Below are 20,364 nucleotides of genomic sequence, written 5' to 3' on the forward strand. Positions count from 1 at the left end.
TTCTGTTACTCAACTCTATCCTGGTTTTCAGCTGGAAGTAAAAGCACACTGAAAAAGATATGTATTTTTAACATTTTTTAAAACTAAGTCAATGATCTGATACTTTTCCAGAGTGTAGGTCCCATGATATAAAAAAATGGCATTTCTATGTTCAAGGCGTACAACTCAAAAGCTGTTAACACTGTGCTAGAATCTGTGGCAGACTACTGCTTGTGATTTTTTTTTTTTATAGATCTCGGGACTACACTGTCCCAGTCAATTTTATCAGTGCTGGAATCCGAAAGACTGCAGCAGAGGAAGTTGCAGAGAGTGGCTCGGAGTCCGAAGATGAGGTGCCAGCAAAGCGAGAAGAATTTCCCAAAGAGTTTGAAACAAAGAAGTTAAAAACGGTGAGGGCTGACAGAAATGTGTTGATTGCACATTCTTTATCCACTGTGAAGTTTGCAACCATATCCAGCGTTTAGCATTTCAAGTATTTTAGCATTAACATTGTTATTTGCAAAGGAATGCTTGCTTTGCTCCCAGGTGGCAGGTTTATTGATTTTTGGTAATTTAGGCTACTACATTTGATGATAGGTCCAAGATTATATAAGACCTTCTGATGTTTTTGGAAGAAAGAGCAGACTCTAGAGTTAGTGGCTTCAGTGAAAAACAGATTATAATAACATTTTTGTTAATGTTTACACAGAACTGGATGTAAGCCGAGGGTTGTCCTTAATTGCCGGATTGTTTTTCTTCATGTGTTTATTACTTGGTATGTGTTTAGTGAGAGCACACATATCATTGAACAATGAAGGGCAATTCTGTGATCTAGGTGCCTGCATTTACATCCCCCTTGTACAAGTAAATGGATAAATATGAACACTTTCATAGCATCCCTCTAGACTGGCACAGGTGGGCCATGCAATCCTACCAGCAGATGGGGGATGGAGAACTACTGAGTTTCAAGTAAGCCAAGCCGTGCAGCAGTGCCAATGAAGCCCATTCAGAGTGAATGGGCTTTGTTGGCTTTACTACACTATGGACTGCTAGCATGGTTTGATAAAAGGCCCTAAGTGGGCTGCGCAATCCCCTGAAAGTCAGACTGCACTCAGTTGCAGCAGTTGGCAGCAGTGGTAAGCCTGTGTGTTTCCGGTCAGTGTGGGCCATAGTGGAATTTGGGTAAAGTCTAAGGAAGAGGTTTTTTCTTTTTTAGTTTCAAATTGTATTTTATTGTAATTCCTGGTATGTCCAACCTCTTTTGTTATGTAAATCTCACTGAACTCTTTTGAGTATGTTCGATTCATAAGAAATAAAGTAAAAGTAAATTAGTTTGGGCTTCTTAGGCTTTGTTTGATTTGCTTCTTTTCCTTGGGCATAGGTGCTAAAAGAGAAAAGAAAACCCTTTCATTCTTCACTGATTCTTGCTGCTGGACTGGGGTTGAGGCCTGCAGGGGGTCTCTTTTGCCCCAGGGATGTTGCATCCGGGTGTCAAGGTCCCTCCCCCTTTCCCCTCTCAGATCCCTTCTTGGGGTGCCTTGGAGCTGTGTGTCACCATGGGCACTGATCTGTGGGGTACCACAAAGATCGATACTGATACCTATTCTCTTCAATATCTACCTCAAGCCTCTAGCTGAGCTGATTTGATCAATGGACATTCAGTTCTACATCTACACGGATGATGTGCAGCTGCTTATACCCATTGAACCTGACTTACCTACAGCCCTGAGTAAACTGATTACCTGTCTAACATCAATTCAAGAATGGGCTAAACACAACAAACTTTGCTGAACCCAAGTAAAACCGAGCTTCTCTGGGTCCCTAACACAAGTGGATACATACCTGATATCAAAATTCCTTTTGGGAATTATGAACTCCCCCTCAAATCACAAGTCAGGAGCCTTGGAATACAGTTAGATTCAACACTTACTCTGATTCCCCAAATCCAAGCAACTTTCATGAACTGCTTCTACTATTTACGACAGCAACGCTGCCTCTCTCCTTACATCGAGAAGGTAAATCTTATCACAGTTGTGCATGCCATGATAACATCAAGACTGGATTACTGTAATGCACTCTACAATGGTCTGACTAGAAAGGGTCTGTACCAACTCCAATTGATTCAGAATGCTGCAGCATGACTACAGTAATAGAAGGTTGCAAGTGACGTGACCACATCACACCATTTTTGCAAAAACTTCACTGGCTACCAGTACAATAAAGGGCTACATTTAAAATTCTATGTATGATCTTCAAGGCCCTTAAAGGAAATGGCCCCGAGTACCTGAAGAATAGAATGATCCTCTATACACTTCCAAAGACACTAAGGTCCTCTCAAGGACTAACCACACTCTCTCCAAAAGGTATTACACAATGTGATACCTGCAAGCGAGCCTTCTCCAGAGTAGCCCTGGAATGTACTCCCTGAAAGGCTCCACTTAACACAAGACTATCTTTACTTAAGAACGAAAAACCTACACCACGAGAGGAAAAATAGACCCGGTAATATTCGGGAAACAGATCTACCACAACAGATGGACAATAAAGGCAGATACAAACCAATTCCTCCTAAAATGGGACGATAGATGCAGATCAATATTAGACAATATTGCCCCAACTCAAACCAGAACCTCACACAGAAAGAACTCAATACCATGGTTCAATGAAGAACTGAAAAAACTCAAAACACAAGTTAGAAGGTTAGAACGAGCATGGAACAAAAAGAAAGACGACCCCACACTTAACGCCTGGAAACAACTTCAAAGAAAATATAAATATATCATAAGACAAACTAAAAGATTATATTACAAAACTGAAATTGGACCAAACTACAAGGACACACAAACTCTTCCAACTCGTGAATAAACTACTAGATATTACACCAGTCACAACCGACAGCAAAGACACACCAGGAGCAGATAATCTCGCGAAATACTACAATTACGACTTAAAATACCAGTCAGTACCACCGACTATGCTGAACTCCTTGATTGTCTAGATCCAGACCCTGGTGTACACCCAGCAGACAGAACCTGGACCAACTTCGAGACATTATCGGAGGATATCATCTCCCAAACGCTCAAAAGATTTGCCAAATCTCATTGCAAATTAGACATATGCCCAAACAGCCTTATGACATCTGCCCCTCAACAGTTTATGACAGACCTAACGAATAACTTGAACTATATGTTACAAAATGGTCTCTTCCCGAAGGAGAAAGGAAACATTCTACTCACCCCATACCCAAAGATGCAAAGAAAAGTGCTAGTGAACTAACCAACTACAGGCCAGTAGCATCCATTCCCTTAATAACCAAACTAACGGAAGGGATGGTGACCAAACTACTTAAACAAATTCTCAATACTACACGACTCCCAGTCAGGATTTCGATCTAACCACAGTACTGAAACTGTACTAGTTACTCTCATGACTAAATTCAAACAAATGATTGCAACTGGCAAGAACATACTACTTCTACAATTTGACATGTCAAGCGCCTTCGACATGGTTGATCATGGAATACTACTACATATCCTCGAATACTTTGAAATTGGAGGCAACGTTCTCAATTGGTTCAAGTGGTTCCTAACCACACGATCATAACAAGTGACATCTAATTCGACTACATCAGCTACATGGATACCTGAATGTGGAGTTCCACAGGGATCCCCCTCTCACCAACTCTTTTCAACTTAATGATGATACCCTTGGCCAAACTACTATCAAACCAAAACCTCAACCCATATATATACGCAGACGACGTAACGATCTACATCTCATTTAAACAAGATCTAACGGAAATTTCCAGTGACATCAACCAAAGTCTACATATCATGCATACATGGGCGGATGCATTTCAGCTGAAACTCAATGCAGAAACAACCCAATGCCTAATACTCACCTCTCAACATAACACGAACAAATTCACCACCATTAATACACCAAAACTGAATCTCCCAATCTCGGACACCCTAAAAATTCTTGGAGTTACCGTTGATCGGCACCTAACACTTGAGAACTATGCGAAAAACACAACCAAGAAGATGTTCCACTGAATGTGGAAATTAAAAAGAGTAAGACCTTTCTTCCCAAGGACCGTCTTCCGTAACATGGTACAATCAATGGTACTCAGTCATCTAGACTACTGCAACGCACACTACGCTGGCTATAAAGAGCAAATAATCAAAAAACTTCAGACAGCCCAGAACACTGCAGCTAGACTCGTATTCGGTAAAACAAAATATGAAAGTGCTAAGCCCCTACGAGAAAAGCTACACTGGCTCCCACTTAAAGAATGCATCACGTTGAAAATATGCTCCCTAGTTCACAAAATCATTCACGGAGATGCTCCAGTCTTCATGTCAGACCTGATAGACTTACCACCCAGGAATGCTAAAAAACCATCCCGCATATTCCTTAATCTTCTCTTCCCCAACTGTAAAGGTCTAAAATACAAACTAACGCATGTCAACCTTTTCATACCTGAGCACACAATTCTGGAATGTGCTGCCGCGCAACTTAAAAACGATTTATGAACTAACTAACTTCCGCAAACTACTGAAGACCCATCTCTTTAACAAGGTATACCACAAAGATCAACAAATGTGAACTCCTCCACATACATCCAGAATTGTCTTATAATATCTGCTTGTTATACTACTATCATGTTTTATCATTATAATGTTACCCAAGATCCTTCTGAAATACTAAATGTCTATTTTCTTATATATTTCCACCATTCATGATGTATTGTAAGCCACATTGAGCCTGCAAAGAGGTGGGAAAATGTGGGATACAAATGCAATAAATAAGCAGGTGAAAACTTCTTCTCAACCAGGCCTTTAATGGAAGAAGTAACTAACTTGTTAGTCTCGCTCACACACACAAAGAGTGACATGAGCTGCACATACTGCAGCAGGACATTATCCACTCCTACCCTGGCTGAGATAATATTTAACCACTAGTAAAAATGGCCCGTTTCTGGTGCCGATGAAACGGGACTCCCTTCCCTTCCCCTTCCGGTACCTGTTCCGTCGGCCCAGGAAAGAAAGAGCCCCCTCTTTCCTCCCGTAGCGGTGGCTTCCTTGCTGCATGGTGTGGGAGTCCGGCTCTCGGCATTTCAAAATGGTCGCCGAGAGTTGAAGTCTCGCGAGGCAGCTTGAACTCTCGGCGGCCATTTTGAAACGCCGAGAGCCGGACTCCCACACCATGCAGCAAGGAAGCCACCGCTACGGGAGGAAAGAGGGGGCTCTTTCTTTCCTGGGCCGACAGAACAGGTACCTCTAGACCACCAGTGAGACACGCGTAAGGGGAGGGGAGGTGACAGGGAGGTTGGTGAGGTTAAGCATGTGCTACCGTGGGCAGGGCTATGTGGTGAAAGGAGCGGGGTTCATGTGCACGTCAGCGGCGGCTGGGATTTGTTGGAAGGGGAGGAGTAGGGAAACCCTACTGCTCCCCGTGCGTAAATTTGTTTCCATATCATCATGCTGATCAATCCATAGACTGGTGGGTTGTGTCCATCTACCAGCAGGTGGAGATAGAGAGCAATCCTTTTGCCTCCCTATATGTGGTCATGTGCTGCCGGAAACTCCTCAGTATGTTCTCTATCTCAGCAGGTGGTGGTCACACACAGCAGCAGCTCTGGCTAGGTCTCCAAGCCTAATCTTTAGGTTTTGTTGAGTACCTGGGGTTGAGGGCTCTTCTTGAGCAAGTGCAAACCTGGTGGTGCCAGGTCCCTCCTTTTCTCCCCCCTCCCGCTGGCTCCGTTTATTTCAACGTTTATTTCAACGTTTATTGCAGCTACTCACTGGGACACCAGTTCGTTACAGCTCGGAGCGAGAAGCAGGTAATTTTTACCTTTTTGTAGTGGGCAGGGGGTTCCCCGATCGGTCTCCACGTGGCCTATGGCGTCGGAGGGCGAGGGCACAAAGAATCGCTCCCCGGTCCGCGTGTGCGCTTCTAGCGGGGATGCGGGGGTCTTAGTCTGATTCGCCCTTTTTGGGTGTCAGTTTGGAGGCCGGTCAGTGTCCCGGTTCTTCCTCCGGTGCGGCGGTTTTTCCCGCCATAAACGCCCATCCCCCGCTGCTCGCCTCCGCCATCTTGGCCGGCCACTCTGCTCGGACGGCTTCTTCTTGGGCCGCCCTTAAGGTGGGAGACGTTAATGCTATGGCCGCCGTTGATTCGGGTGATGGCAAAAAAGCGGCCAAAGTTAAGCGCCGTTCTTCCCGCGCGGCTCCTTCGCGGAGTGTTGCGCCGGACGCCATTTTGGATGCGCAGCATGTTTCTCCCCCGCTCTTGCGAGCGCCGGTTGAGGGTGCGTCTAGGGCTGTGGCCCAGGCTGCGGAAGTGCACAGTCTGGGGGGTTTCTCCCCCGAGTTCATTTTGCTGCTGCATCAGGCCTTCCATATGCAAAACGCTGCCCCTGCTCCCTTGTCCGATAAAGGGGTTGAGGCCCCCGGAAGTAAACGCCCTCGGGTGGATTTCCAGGCCCTAGAGGACTCTGTCTCCTCTGATGTAGATGAGGGCAGCGTATCTGAGTTCTCCCAACGGTCCTTTGGGGATTCCTTGGAGGAGACGGATTCCCGCTTGGATGGAGCGGATGACCCCTCTGCAGCGCGGATCTTTCGCTCAGAGGACTTGCCCAACCTGTTAGTGCAGGCCATGAGCATTTTGAAGATTTCATCTCCGGAGGACGTCTCTCCCTCAGCCCCTGTTGGCTCCGCCATTATGCTGGGGACGAAGCGCCCGCCTAGAACCTTCCACGTGCATGATGCCATGCACACCTTGATTTCGGCTCAATGGGATGTCCCGGAAGCGAGCCTCAAAGTGGCTAGGGCTATGTCCCGCCTCTATCCTCTGCCTGAAAGTGAACGGGAGGCCTTTCTTTGGCCTACCGTGGATTCTTTAATCACTGCGGTGACTAAGAAAACGGCGTTGCCGGTGGAAGGTGGCACGGCCCTAAAGGACGCCCAAGACAGAAGATTGGAGGCGGCCTTAAGGTCGTCCTTCGAGGCGGCTGCTTTAAGTTTGCAGGCCTCAGTTTGCGGCTCCTATGTGGCCAGGGCGTGCCTGACGATTGTGCAGCGGGCTTCCCCCTCGGATCCTTCCTTGAGGGCTGATTGGCCGGCCCTGGAATCGGGCTTGGCTTATTTGGCAGACTTGCTGTATGATGTCTTGAGAGCCTCGGCTAAAGGTATGGCTCAGACAGTCTCTGCGCGGCGGTGGCTTTGGCTGAAGCATTGGTCTGCTGACCACGCCTCTAAGTCCCGCCTGGCTAAGTTGCCTTTTAAAGGCAAGCTGCTCTTTGGGGTCGAGCTGGACAAAATTGTGACCGATCTCGGCATGTCTAAGGGCAAGAGGTTACCAGAGGTCAGGGCTCGGGCCAGTGCTTGCCCCGGTAACTCCAAAGGACGGTTTCAGGAAGCCCGTCGGTACCGCCCGGGCAAGTCGGGCTCCTCTGCCCCCTCTTCCTTCAAAAGGCACTTCTCCCCCAAGCAGCATTCCTTTCGCAGAGACCGCCGTCCCGGAGGTGCGCCCTCCGGTCCTCCCCCAGGGTCTCGTACCCAATGACGGGGCCCTGGTCCATGGCCCAGTTTAGATTGGAGGATGCCTGTCCTCGTTTCTGGGCGAATGGACCAGGGTAACTTCAGACGCTTGGGTGCTGGAAGTCATCAGAGACGGCTACAAGCTAGAGTTCTGCCGACCCTTAAGAGACGGGTTTGTACTCTCTCCCTGCAAGTCTCCGGTCAAAGCTGTGGCAGTGCAGCAGACTTTGGACAATCTGATCCGCCTGGGTGCGGTCGTTCCGGTGCCAGAAGATCAGCTTGGCAAGGGACGTTACTCCATTTACTTTGTGGTACCAAAGAAAGGAGGTTCTATACGGCCTATCCTCGACCTCAATGGGGTCAATCGGGCCTTGAAAGTTCGGCACTTTCGCATGGAGACTCTCCGCTCTGTTATAGCGGCAGTGAAGGCAGGGGAGTTCCTGGCATCCTTGGACATCAAGGAAGCGTACTTGCATATTCCCATCTGGCCTCCTCATCAACGCTTTCTGCGTTTTGCAGTCCTGGGCCGACACTTCCAGTTCAGAGCCCTCCCGTTCGGGTTGGCTACTGCTCCGCGGACCTTCTCCAAAGTAATGGTGGTCATCGCGGCCTTCCTATGAAAGGAAGGAGTACAAGTCTATCCTTATCTGGACGACTGGTTGATCCGAGCCCCCTCTTATGCAGAGTGCGGCAAAGCTGTGGACCGGGTGATTGCTCTTTTGAGCTCCCTGGGGTGGATCATCAACTGGGAGAAAAGCCAGCTGCGCCCGACTCAGTCCCTAGAGTATCTGGGAGTTCGATTCGACACCCAAGTGGGCAGAGTGTTCCTGCCAGACAATCGGATTGTCAAGCTTCAGGCTCAGGCGGACCAGTTCCTAGTAGCCTCTCCTCTTCGGGCTTGGGACTATGTGCAGCTGTTGGGCTCTATGACGGCCATGATGGAAGTAGTGCCCTGGGCCAGGGCTCATATGAGACCACTACAACACTCTTTGCTGCAGCGCTGGACTCCAGTGTCGGAGGATTATGCTGTGCGCCTTCCCTTGGACCCAGCACTGCGCAAGGCGCTGAGCTGGTGGCTGAAGACAGACAAGTTGTCTGCAGGAATGCCTCTTGTGACCCCGGAGTGGATTGTCGTCACGATGGGCGCCTCTTTGACGGGCTGGGGAGCCCACTGCTTGGGAAGGACAGCGCAGGGGCTCTGGTCTCCTGCAGAGGCAAAGTGGTCTATCAGCCTCCTGGAACTCAGAGCCATTCGGCTGGCGCTTTTGGAGTTCCTCCCGGTACTGGCGTTGAAGCCAGTACGGGTCCTGTCGGACAATGCCACGGCTGTGGCCTATGCCAACCGCCAGGGAGGTACCAAGAGCGCCCCTCTAGCCAAGGAAGCCATGAATCTATGCCAGTGGGCGGAAGCGAACCTGGAACAGCGGTCGGCGGCCCACATTGCCGGAGTCATCAATATCAAGGCGGACTTTCTCAGTCGCCATACCTTGGATCCCGGAGAGTGGCAGTTATCGGCTCAGGCGTTCTTGGACATCACGAAGCGCTGGGGCCAGCCGAGCCTAGATCTGACGGCGTCATCGGCCAATTGCCAAGTGCCGCGCTTTTTCAGCAGAGGACGGGACCCTCGATCTCTGGGAGTAGATGCTCTTCTCCAACAGTGGCCGACACAGGAGCTTCTCTATGTGTTCCCGCCCTGGCCCATGTTGGGCAGGGTACTAGACCGGGTGGCAAAGCATCCGGGCCGGATAATCCTGGTGGGTCCGGACTGGCCCAGACGTCCCTGATATGCGGACTTGATCAGGCTCTCAGTGGACGACCCTCTGCGGCTGCCAGTGGAGCAGGGCCTGTTGCATCAGGGTCCCGTGGTGATGGAGGATCCCTCCCCCTTTGGTCTTACGGCCTGGCTATTGAGCGGCAGCGTCTGAGGAAGAAGGGCTTCTCAGACAAGGTCATCGCCACTATGCTGAGAGCGAGGAAGCGCTCTACTTCTACTGCTTACGCCAGGGTTTGGCGTACCTTTGCAGCGTGGTGTGAAGCAGGCTCACTTTCTCCCTTCACTGCTCCAATTTCTTCAGTGTTGGTGTTCCTGCAAGAAGGTCTGGTGAAAGGTCTGTCGCTCAGTTCCCTTAAAGTCCATGTAGCGGCTCTGGCTTGCTTCAGGGGCCACCTGAAGGGTGCTTCCCTGGCTTCGCAGCCAGATGTGGTGCGTTTTCTCAAGGGAGTTAATCACCTGCGCCCTCCTCTGCACTCAGTGGTGCCTGCGTGGAATCTCAACCTGGTGCTAACAGCCTTGCAGAAGCCGCCTTTTGAACCCTTGTCGAGGGCATCTCTGAAAGATCTGACGTTGAAAGCAGTCTTTTTGGTGGCTATCACTTCAGCCAGAAGAGTTTCCAAGCTCCAGGCGCTATCATGTCGAGAGCCTTTTCTGCAGTTCACTGAGGCAGGAGTGTCTATTCGCACAGTGCCTTCCTTCCTGCCCAAGATTGTTTCTCGCTTCCACGTGAATCAGCAGCTCTGTCTCCCTTCCTTTCGTAGGGCGGACTACCCAGAGGAGTACTCTGCTCTCAAATATCTAGATGTGAGACGAGTCATCATCAAATACTTGGAAGTGACCAATGATTTCCGGAAGTCGGATCATCTGTTTGTCCTGTTTGCAGGTCCTCGTAAGGGTCTGCAGGCTGCTAAGCCTACAGTGGCAAGATGGGTCAAGGAAGCCATTGCAGCGGCTTATGTGGCCGCGGGGGAAGGTGCCGCCTATCCAGCTGAAGGCTCACTCCACTAGAGCTCAGGCGGCCTCGATGGCAGAGGCCGGGTCCGTCTCCTTGGAAGAGATTTGCAAGGCGGCAACTTGGGCATCGGCCCATACCTTCTCCAGGCATTACCGCTTGACTGTGGCTGCTCGGGCGGAGGCCCGGTTTGGAGCTTCAGTGTTGCGGTCAGGGATTTCTATGTCCCGCCCTGGGTGAGTACTGCTTCGGTACATCCCACCAGTCTATGGATTGATCAGCATGATGATATGGAAGGTAAAATTATGTATCATACCTGATAATTTTCTTTCCATTAATCATAGCTGATCAATCCATAGCCCCTCCCAGATATCTGTACTGTTTATATTCTGGTTGCATTTCAGATTCAAGTTTAGTCTTCAGTTCCTGTTCAGGAGGACTTCGTGTTCAAGTTTTTTCAATTGGATTCTTCAGGAGTTGAGACGAGTTTGTGTTACAGTGAGCTGCTGCATTCCTCTCCCCTCCGTTTTACGGGGCTGGATTGAGACCTAAATTCTGCTGGCGCTCCCTCCCGCTTCGTGCGGCTGTAGGGCAGCTTTGTACCCCTCCCGCTTCGGCGGTGTTAGGGTCAGTCAGCTCCTCCCGCGGTTGCGGTTGCAGGATAAGCCAGATCCCCCCGCATCGGCGGGGTGGTGTCCCTCCCCCGCTCCGCGGGGATGAGCTGGACAGATTCCCCTCCCCCACTTGTGTGGGGATGAGCTGGGTTAATTCCCCTCCTCCGTTTCGGTGGTGGTGAGCTGGGCAGAGTGTCCCTTTGTGGGTGTAATTCTCTAAGTGCTGAGTCCTGCGGATGGAGCTTTGATAACGACATACTGAGGAGTTTCCGGCAGCACATGACCACATATAGGGAGGCAAAAGGATTGCTCTCTATCTCCACCTGCTGGTAGATGGACACAACCCACCAGTCTATGGATTGATCAGCTATGATTAATGGAAAGAAAATTATCAGGTATGATACATAATTTTACCTTTCGTGTTCCGCCCTCGACGTCATCACGTGTGACGCGAGGGCGGGGCATGAAGATGTTGTGGTGGCTTCACCACCATGAAACCACGAACCGGTGTGTGAGTGACTTCAGTGTCCTCAGAACGTTGAGGCTACGTTTTATTATAGTAGATTTCTCTGACCTCATGTGCGCCTTTCTTTAAATTAGTCACTTTATTCTCTAACTCCTCTTAGTTATGTATATGTTAACCATCTCTCTGACCCCAATGTCAACTTTATTTAAATTAGTCACCATATTTTCTAACTCCTCTTACGCTCTTACCTATCTATATGTTCCATCTTTGCTTATACCCTACACTGTCAATTAAAATGTTCTATTACAGATTGTGTTGACATTATTGTTTGAATATTTTTGCTGCTGTAATTGTCTAATGCTCATGTTTGATTTATTTTTTACTGTACACTGTCTTGAGTGAATTCCTTCAAAAAGGTGGTAAAAAATCCTAATAAATAAGGTGCAAGTGGCAGTCTTTCCTTGCTTTCTGGGCTTCATCAAGGGTTGTTCCTGGTGACACATCTGGATATGATGCGATTCCTTTGGGGGGGTTGAGCCTTATTCATTCTCCACTCCGTCTGTCTGGTCCATCATGGGTTGTACGCTGAAGGATCTGACCTTGGAATCAGTGTTTTTGGTTGCCTTGTCTCAATTTGGCACATTTCAGAATTACTGGCCCTTTCGTGTATGTGCTTTAGGAATAAGGTGGATCTCAGGATGGTTCCTTCCTTCCTCTCTAAGGTATTGTCGGTATTTCATGTGAATCAGTTGATTTCCCTGCCTGTTCTAGGTGAGTGTGCAGGGTTGGAGGAACAGAGGTGTTTGCATTGCTTGGATCTCTGGAGGATTCTCCGTAAGTATCTACAAGTTACCCAGGAGTTCGGTGGACAGATCGTCTCTCTGTGTTATTAGGTGGTCCTAGGAAAAGCAAGACAGCTTCTAAGGCAACGATTGCCCGTTGGATTAAGGAGACAGTGACATTAGCTTATTTGCTTAAGGGTAAGCCTGTACCATCGTTCTTAAAGGCTCACTCTACCAGGGCTTGGCGGCTTCGTGGATGGAGCATTCTCTGGTTTTGCCTCTTGAGATCTGTAAAGCGGCAGTTTGGTGTTCATTCATTTTCTCATCATTACAAGCTGAATGTGCACACCTGTCAGGATGCTGCGTTCGTGAGAGAGTTGGGAAGCAGGGTTTTGATGGTCACTGCTTTGGTACTTCCCATTTGTGCCAGTATAGTGGGACGCCATGGAAGGATAAATCAGGTCTTACCTGCTAATTTACTTTCCTTTAGTCCCTCTAGACTGGCTCAGAGTCCTCCCTGTTTGTCTTTAGTTTGCTGCATTATATGTTCTGTGTTCTGATGGTGGTGTTGCTGGTTCCCTCGCACATGTCTGTTTGATTTTCCTTGTAACATTTTTTTTTAAAAAGGATCAAAAGCAAAGTGAAGTGTAGCTTGACTTCCCAGATCAGCCTTCAGTGAGTTGCCCAGGTTACGCTGCAGCAGCATGGGAATCCTGGGCTTTTGTGGCCATGGGTGCTGGAGTGTGAGAGGGGTGTTCGCTTGGTCTGTTTTATTTTCTCTCCTAATCAGGGAATCTGCTTGGCTATTCATAGATTGACTTTCAGGGGACTGCACAGCCCACTCTCCATCTGCTGGTAGGAATGCATTACCCATCAGTGCTAGTTTAAAGGGACTAAAGGAAAGTAAATTAGCAGGGTGCCTAAGTGTTCTGTGATGCTGTGTGTACCTTACATGGAATGATAATGTAAGAGGTGTGTATATGGGTGGCACATAACTTACAGAGTACTGCAAGTTACGCATTCTCCCGCTGCATTTAGGTGCACACAGTTCGCTTCCGTATACAGTTCAAACTCCTCTTACTGACCTTTAAATGCATCCACTCTATGACCCCTCACTACCTCTCCTCTGTCATCTCTCCCTACATTTCTCCCCGTGAACTCCGCTCTCTGAACAAATCTCTCTTGTCGTCCACCTTCTCCTCCACCACTAACTCTAGACTTTGTTCCTTTTATCTTGCGGCACCTTATGCCTGGAACCGTCTTCCCGAACCCATACGTCTAGCTCCATCTCTACCTGTTTTTAAATCTATGCTGAAAGCTCACCTTTTCACAACTGCCTTTGGCTCCTAACCACTACTCATTTGCCCTCCTCCTCCTCACCTGTTCCTCTTTACCCTGTAATTCCCTTGCTCGTAATGTCTTGTCTGTCTGTTTTACCTAGATTGTAAGCTCTTTGAGCAGGGACTGTCTCTATGTCAAATGTTCAGCGCTGCGTGCGTCTGGTAGCGCTATATAAGTGCTGTTAGTGGTAGTAGTAATAGGTGTGCCAATACTAGGTTACACTGGTAACCTATAATGGAACCTGGGGGCCTTTATAGAATAGGCTCCTACCGCATGTCCTTGGGCAAATAAATGGAGATGCCCAGTTATTGAATTGCTCCCTATGTGGCTGTGGAATATACTCAGGACCTGATGTTCAGAATCAAACGTGGGTGCTGGCCTTAAGCGCCGAACTAGCACACAATGCTCAGAGGCTGGGAGCATGGGAAACAATGAGCTCACTGAAGAACAGTGCAACTAGCATGCAGATGAGGTCATTTCCTATTTTCTCCGATGCTCAGAGAGCAGTGCACTCAACAAAGGCAACCTTACCACTGGAAACCCTACACCAGTTTGGAGCAGGTGTTAGGGTGTCTGAAGAGGTAGGAGAAGCATTTATAGGCTTGAACCTGATGAACCCAGCAGTGTCCTGTCGATTCAAAGAGCTCTTTTGGCAACATCTGCAAAATAATGATTTCAGTAACTGGAGTTTCTTCTTACCTGGAGTTTTACACATTGTGGGGGGGGGGGGGGGGGGGGGGGAGGGAGGGAGGATTCACTCCCACAGATGTCAGCTCTAGCTGGGCTGGTAGCGATTCTGCTGCCTCTGCCCATGGAGGCTCCACTCCCCACAAACCTCTGCCACATTGGTGCCTCTTCCCCCTGGCCATGCAGGGCTCCCTGCTCCCTAGTTTGACTGGGCATGAGCACAAGAGTTTTGCAGCTCTTGTGCGCATGCCCCAGGCAAATCCTCCCCCTTAACTATGCTTAACACTAACAGCAGACAGATGATTTACATACTATTAGCATTGAGCATTAGGACATTTTTTTTTTTTGGCGCTGTTCAGTGCTATTTTCCAGCGCTGTTCTGTACAGCGTCAGAGCTTTGGGCATTGGGACCTCAGTGAGTGGATAGTTTAACCAATATTTTCACACCTGAGCAAAACTTTGACTAGGTGCCTGGATTTTTTCATGCAACATTAGAAGTTCACTGAGAGAACCTTAGTCACTAAATATGCTCAGAAACATTCCCAGTTGCTTCATGTTTTTTTTCTGCTGGTTTAGACTGTGCTAGATCATATGTGTAGTGCTACGCATGTTTTAACTTGAACATGATTTGTTTTAGTTTGTGTTTTCTCTCTCTGATATGGAACATAGGGCCATTCCCCTTTTAGCTCTGTTTTGGTTATTTACCTTAAGAGAAACTCAAGCGAATGATGACTGTTCTGATGTTTCTTTTATTTTAACAGGGAGGAAATTTTAAACCCACTCAGAAAGGGTTTGCAGGAGGGATAAAATCAAGCATAGACTTTGGCTGCTGGGAACGACATACGAAGGGCATTGGGCAAAAGCTGCTGCAGAAAATGGGCTACGTTCCTGGCCGAGGCCTTGGGAAGAATGCGCAAGGTGAAGATAAAGCTTAATCACCCCTTAAACAATGAGGCTGGGTTCTGATGACCTTATTGCAGTATTTACTAAAACAGTACATTTTAGCTGCATCTAGCCCTCATTATAAGACTGAGTTTGGGGAGAATAACAAGTGTACTGTGACCACTAGGGTTTTTTTTTTTTAAAGAGAGTCTGTGGTGTGGATGAATTCCATAGATGCTGACGTCAACACAGTGTTCACATTATATTGACTTTCTTCTCCCTTAAACCTGACACACATTTTCTGCCACTTTTAGTAGGGCTCAAAAAAAACCAAACAAACTTGCTGGACTGGTCTTCTGGGGCACCAAGTTGGGGAGAGGCCATTTTTCAAATCTGCATTTTGATTTGGCTGGAATCCCCCTGGAGTGGCTACAATTAGTGCTCCCTAGTACCCTTTGGCTGTCTTCAGTGCAGCTGTGATTCAAATCTTTTAGTCTGAAGTGCCTCGGTATTTGTTGATTTATTCTTTGAGATTTATTTTGTATAGGATTTGCTTTTCCCTAGTTTCTTTAGTGGTTAGGGTGGTGGAAAGAAGATTAGATGGGGGTTCCTAGTGATGGATCAGGGGAGTTTTGATCTGGGGTTGGTTCTTGATAGATTTAATCTAATAAAGAAAAATGTCTGTGGAAGGAATGATAACCCCCCCCCCACCCTCGTGTTTACTAAGCCATGCTAGTGACTGTTGTGTGAGTAAATGTGAGGAATACGATTTCATGTTAAAATATAATGCATGTGCCATTCTAACATTGTGCTGTAGGTCTCCAGGAGACTGTACTGTTTGCAAAGTATTATGACGATTTTTGCATTTTTCTTTGTTTAACAATATTTGGTCATCTTTTCTTCCTTTGATAGGCATCATTAACCCGATTGAGGCAAAGCAGAGGAAAGGCAAAGGAGCTGTAGGTGCTTATGGCTCTGAGCGGACCAAGCAGTCTCTGCAGGACTTTCCTGTTGTAGACTCGGAGGAAGAGGAGGAGGAGGTAATGACCACGGCTTCCTGACATAGAGAGCACCTGGCAATGCATGTAACGATTACAGACCATATACAGTGCCTATGATGTGCAATTGGTGACATTTTTTAGCTGGGAAAAGCAGGTTGTTAATGATTTCTGCTGTCTTAGATGCTCTTTTTAGAAGCTTCTCTTCTTACAATAGAATTTTCCTGCCTGTTTTTAAATGCAGTCGGACTTATCAATGTGCTTCCCTTTTTCACATTTGTGTATACAATGTAATTCCTAATATGTAACTTAAAAAATTAGTGCATGGTCAAGAAAATTCACTCAGTGATCCCTCTGATGTCTGCATAGCGTACCATTTTCTTTCTGCGTTTCTTCCTGCTTTCTGTCTTTACAGCACCTGAACAGTATGGGATCCTTTATGGAATCAGAGAGCTGGGCGGTGATCAGTTAGCTGTGTGATGTGCTCAGTTACCCTAACATCTTTCTTGTTTCTAGGAATTTCAGAAGGAGCTGAGTCAATGGCGCAAAGATCCCAATGGGGGAAAGAAAAAGCCCAAATATTCCTATAAGACAGTGGAAGAACTGAAAGCAAAGGGCAGGCTTGGCAAGACGGCATCTGCACCTGAAAAGGACGTCTCACAAGTGAAGGTGAGGTTTGGATTCTGGGATTTTAGAGTCTTGGGAGTTATAGGCTTCTCCCATTGCTTTCAGTCTCATCACTTTGCTTTCAGTCTTCATTGCTTTCAGTCTCATCACTTAATTGAATAAGTACATCTTGCCTGTTTAGAAGGTGGTTTTCAAAGTGTTAAGACATGTTTACCGAGGGTGTACATCTTTTGGATAAATGGATTACAAGAATGTATTTATTTATTGGTCTTATATCCCACATTATCCAAAAACAAAAAACAATTTCAGTTCAGTATGGCTTACATACATTACAAAAGTTGAATTACAATGAGTGAGATTTGAAGATTAAAAGCGAGAGAACAGTTTTACAACTAGTGCTGTATTATGATGGCCAGTGGCAATGCTGAGATTAATTAGTATCTTGAGATAAAAACTTTATGAAAAGGACATTGTTTTTAGGGATGGGTGGAAGGACAGGTAATTATTATGTCTTATTTCTCTTGGAAGAGAGTTCCACCATTTTGTGCCTAAATATGAAAAGCTGCAAGTAAATGTAGATTTGTACTTGATATTCTCGCAGTTAGGGAAATGCAGAATAAGATAGGCTCTGACTCCTAAGGATACCATTTCGTGCCGGCAGGCCCAAAAGTCTTCTGAAAATGTTACTTTTTTTTGCAGTGGCAGTAATGTGGTTTGGCCTGTGAAACTTGTCCTCGTTGATATTGTGGTTCTACTGCTGGTGGTGTTGCCGTGTCCATTTTTGACTACAAACATACACTAAGGGGTTGATATTCAGAACAATTAACTGGGCAAAAGAGGCTCCTGTCTGGCTAAATCACGCTGAGTGGGTTAAGATGGGCTTAACCAGACAGTACTGCTGAATATCTGCTCTGACATTTATGTCACTTGCCAATTAGTGCCGGGGTGGTCTGGGGGTTGAGTGTGAGTGGGGCAGGGAGTTGTGGGGCACTAGTGATTTTCAGTGCCGGTTCCTGCATAACTAACCGGGCAAGTAGGACAGCTTAAATAGCAGCCCTTACTTTGTCCATTTAGCTCTGTGGCTACAGCACGGATTATTGGTTACCAAAGACCCTGATATTCAGTGCTGACTGCCGCCAGCTGCATATTGACCTCTGAATATATGTGATAATGAGAGAATTAATTGTTCAATCCAATTGTTCTGCTATTCAAACTCTTCTAGATATTTGTCTCTTCAGTTTCCCTCCTCCCTTAGGATATGCTATAAGGTATTTTCGTTAGGGTTTGCATGCCAAGGTGCAAAATGGTGGAATCTACTTCCAGAGTTTGTTTATCATGAGTCCAATTATAGGATTTTTCATAAATTGTTAAACATTTGGTTGTTCTTAAAATTTGAAAAGTATTAATTATCTGTAAGTTTTAATATTTAATGCAAGTTCAGGAGATTGCCCTCTCTTATTTTTTCGTAAGCCGTGCTGAACTATTGGAAGGTATGTGCAGCCTGTAAGCCTTAACTGTATTGCATTGTAAACCTAGACACAAAAAGGGTTGAAGATGTGAAGCTTGTGAGCAGTAGTGCAAATTTTCAGGGCATCAAACCTGGCTACTGTCCATTCAGACATTTTTTACATGCATTCATAATTCAATCATCTGAAAAATATACCCTTCTTAAGTGGAGAAGGTGTCTTGCATTTACTTACTTGTTGCTTCAATCGGACATCTCTAAGCATTCTTAAGAAATTTCCTTGGGATCTTAATTGGGTAACAGCATTGTAGAGGGATACAGTTGTCCAAGAATGGCAGGAAGGAACAGGAGCTTGATAAGAAGCACATTTTTTTCTCGGGTAGCTGTGTTGCTGTCCTGCAGATTAAAATATGCTAGAATAGACAGTAGCAAGTGTTGGTCTTGAGGAATGGTGTCCTGGTTCACAAGTTTCAAACTTCCTCATTGTCCCTCCAATCCAGTTATGCAGGTATATGTTGTTCTGCCAGTAGATGGAGACAGAACTACTGGCTTTGCTTTATAAGTATCCTGTGTAGCCTTCTGTTGTTCAGTAGTTTTCAGTCTCTTGCAGATGGTAGGTGAGCTCCTGTGCAGCTGATCTGGTCTGGTAGGCCTGAGGGGCCTATATGTGGCCGTTGGCCAAAGGAATGGTGCTGTTGATGTCAATGCAGTGTTCTGTGGTCTAGATGCTGGTCTGCAGATGTGACATTGAAAGCCCGGCTTAACAAGCTTCCCTTTAAGGGGAAGTTGCTTTGTGATGAGGACTTAGAAAGATTGGTTAAAAAATTTAGAAGAATCTGTGGTTCCTAGGTTCCCAGAGGATTGTCCTAGATTTTAGCCAGGAGAGGTCAGTTCTGGGAACTTAGGAAATATATACCAAGGAAAGTGAACAATACTCATTGGAACTGTTTTCTTTGTAGAGGGCAATCCTTTTGGAGTGGTTGCATGGGTTGCTGGGCCTTGGGGACCCATGCTGGGGGTAGTTTTGGGGACCCATGCTGTGGTGCCTCCAGTGGGAGGAAAGCTAATGTTATTTTACCACAGATAGAGCCACATAACCTGAGATCAGTGGGTCCTCAAGCTCATTTGAGAAGGTTCCACATTAGGAGTCACCGACCAGGAAAGGGATCTAGGCGTCATCGTTGATGATACATTGAAACCCTCTCCTCAGTGTGCGGTGGTGGCTAAGAAAGCAAATAGAATGCTAGGTGTTATTTAGGAAAGGAATGGAAAACAAAAATGAGGACGCTATAATGCCTTTGTATTGCTCCATGGTGCGACTGCACTTCAAATGTTGTGTGCAATTCTAGTCATCGCATCTCAAAAAAGATATAGTAGGATTAGAAAAGGTACAGAGAAGGGCGACGAAAATGATAAAGGGGATGGGACGACTTCCCTATGAGGAAAAGCTAAAGCGGCTAGGGCTCTTCAGCTTGGAGAAAAGACGGCTGAGGGAAAATATGATAGAGGTCTATAAAATAATGAGTGGATTGGAACTTGTAGACGTGAATCGCTTGTTTACTCTTTCCAAAAATTCTAGGACTGGGGGCACGCAGTGAAGCTGCAAAGTAGTAAATTTAAAACGAATTGGAGAAAATATTTCTTCATACGATTTGTTGCCAGAGGATGTGGTAAAAGTAGTTAGCTTAGCTGGGTTTAACAAAGGTTTGGATAGCATCTTAAAAGAAAAGTCCATAAGCCATTATTAAAATGGACTTGGGGAAAATCCATTACATATTTCTAGGATAAGCAACGTAAAATGTATTGTACTATTTTGGGATGTTGCTAGGTTTTTGTAACCTGGATTGGCCACTGTTGGAAACAGGATTTTGAGCTTGATGGTCCTTTGGTCTGTCTCAGTATGACAATACTTATGTACTTATGTAAGGTTACACTAAGTGTATGAATATAATGTCAGCTAGGGTAGGAGTGGATAAACATGTCCTGCTACAGTGTGTGCAGTTGGTGTCATTTATATGTGTGTGACTAGCAATTACTTTTCCATTAAAGGCCAGGATGAAGAGCCAAGTTTTCACTTGCTTCCTGAAGTAGAGATAGTCTTGTGTTAAGCAAAGCCTTTCAGGGTAAGGCACGTTTTAGAACTGCTTGCTCAATTTAGCCGAGAGTCCTTCCTTTTGATTTTGCAGGAGAATGTGTTAGTACATCCAGGGCCAGATGCACTAAACTTAACGAGCCATTAATGAGCAAGTAGTA

At 46.5% G+C, this 20,364-nt stretch overlaps 1 protein-coding gene across 4 annotated transcripts in view; it reads left to right on the plus strand.

The window, feature by feature from the left end:
- TFIP11 (tuftelin interacting protein 11) overlaps positions 1 to 20,364 on the plus strand; it is a 38,590-nt gene that overhangs the window by 5,630 nt on the left and 12,596 nt on the right. For all 4 annotated transcript variants that reach the window (XM_030200777.1, XM_030200775.1, XM_030200776.1 and 1 more), the window contains exons 3-6: positions 233 to 389; positions 14,901 to 15,057; positions 15,934 to 16,061; positions 16,536 to 16,688. In XM_030200777.1, the coding sequence (XP_030056637.1) occupies positions 233 to 389; positions 14,901 to 15,057; positions 15,934 to 16,061; positions 16,536 to 16,688 (595 nt within the window). The remainder of the gene's footprint in view (positions 1 to 232; positions 390 to 14,900; positions 15,058 to 15,933; positions 16,062 to 16,535; positions 16,689 to 20,364) is intronic.

The sequence above is a fragment of the Microcaecilia unicolor genome, chromosome 4, assembly GCF_901765095.1.
Source record: "Microcaecilia unicolor chromosome 4, aMicUni1.1, whole genome shotgun sequence".
In the NCBI taxonomy this organism is placed as follows: Eukaryota; Metazoa; Chordata; class Amphibia; order Gymnophiona; family Siphonopidae; genus Microcaecilia; species Microcaecilia unicolor.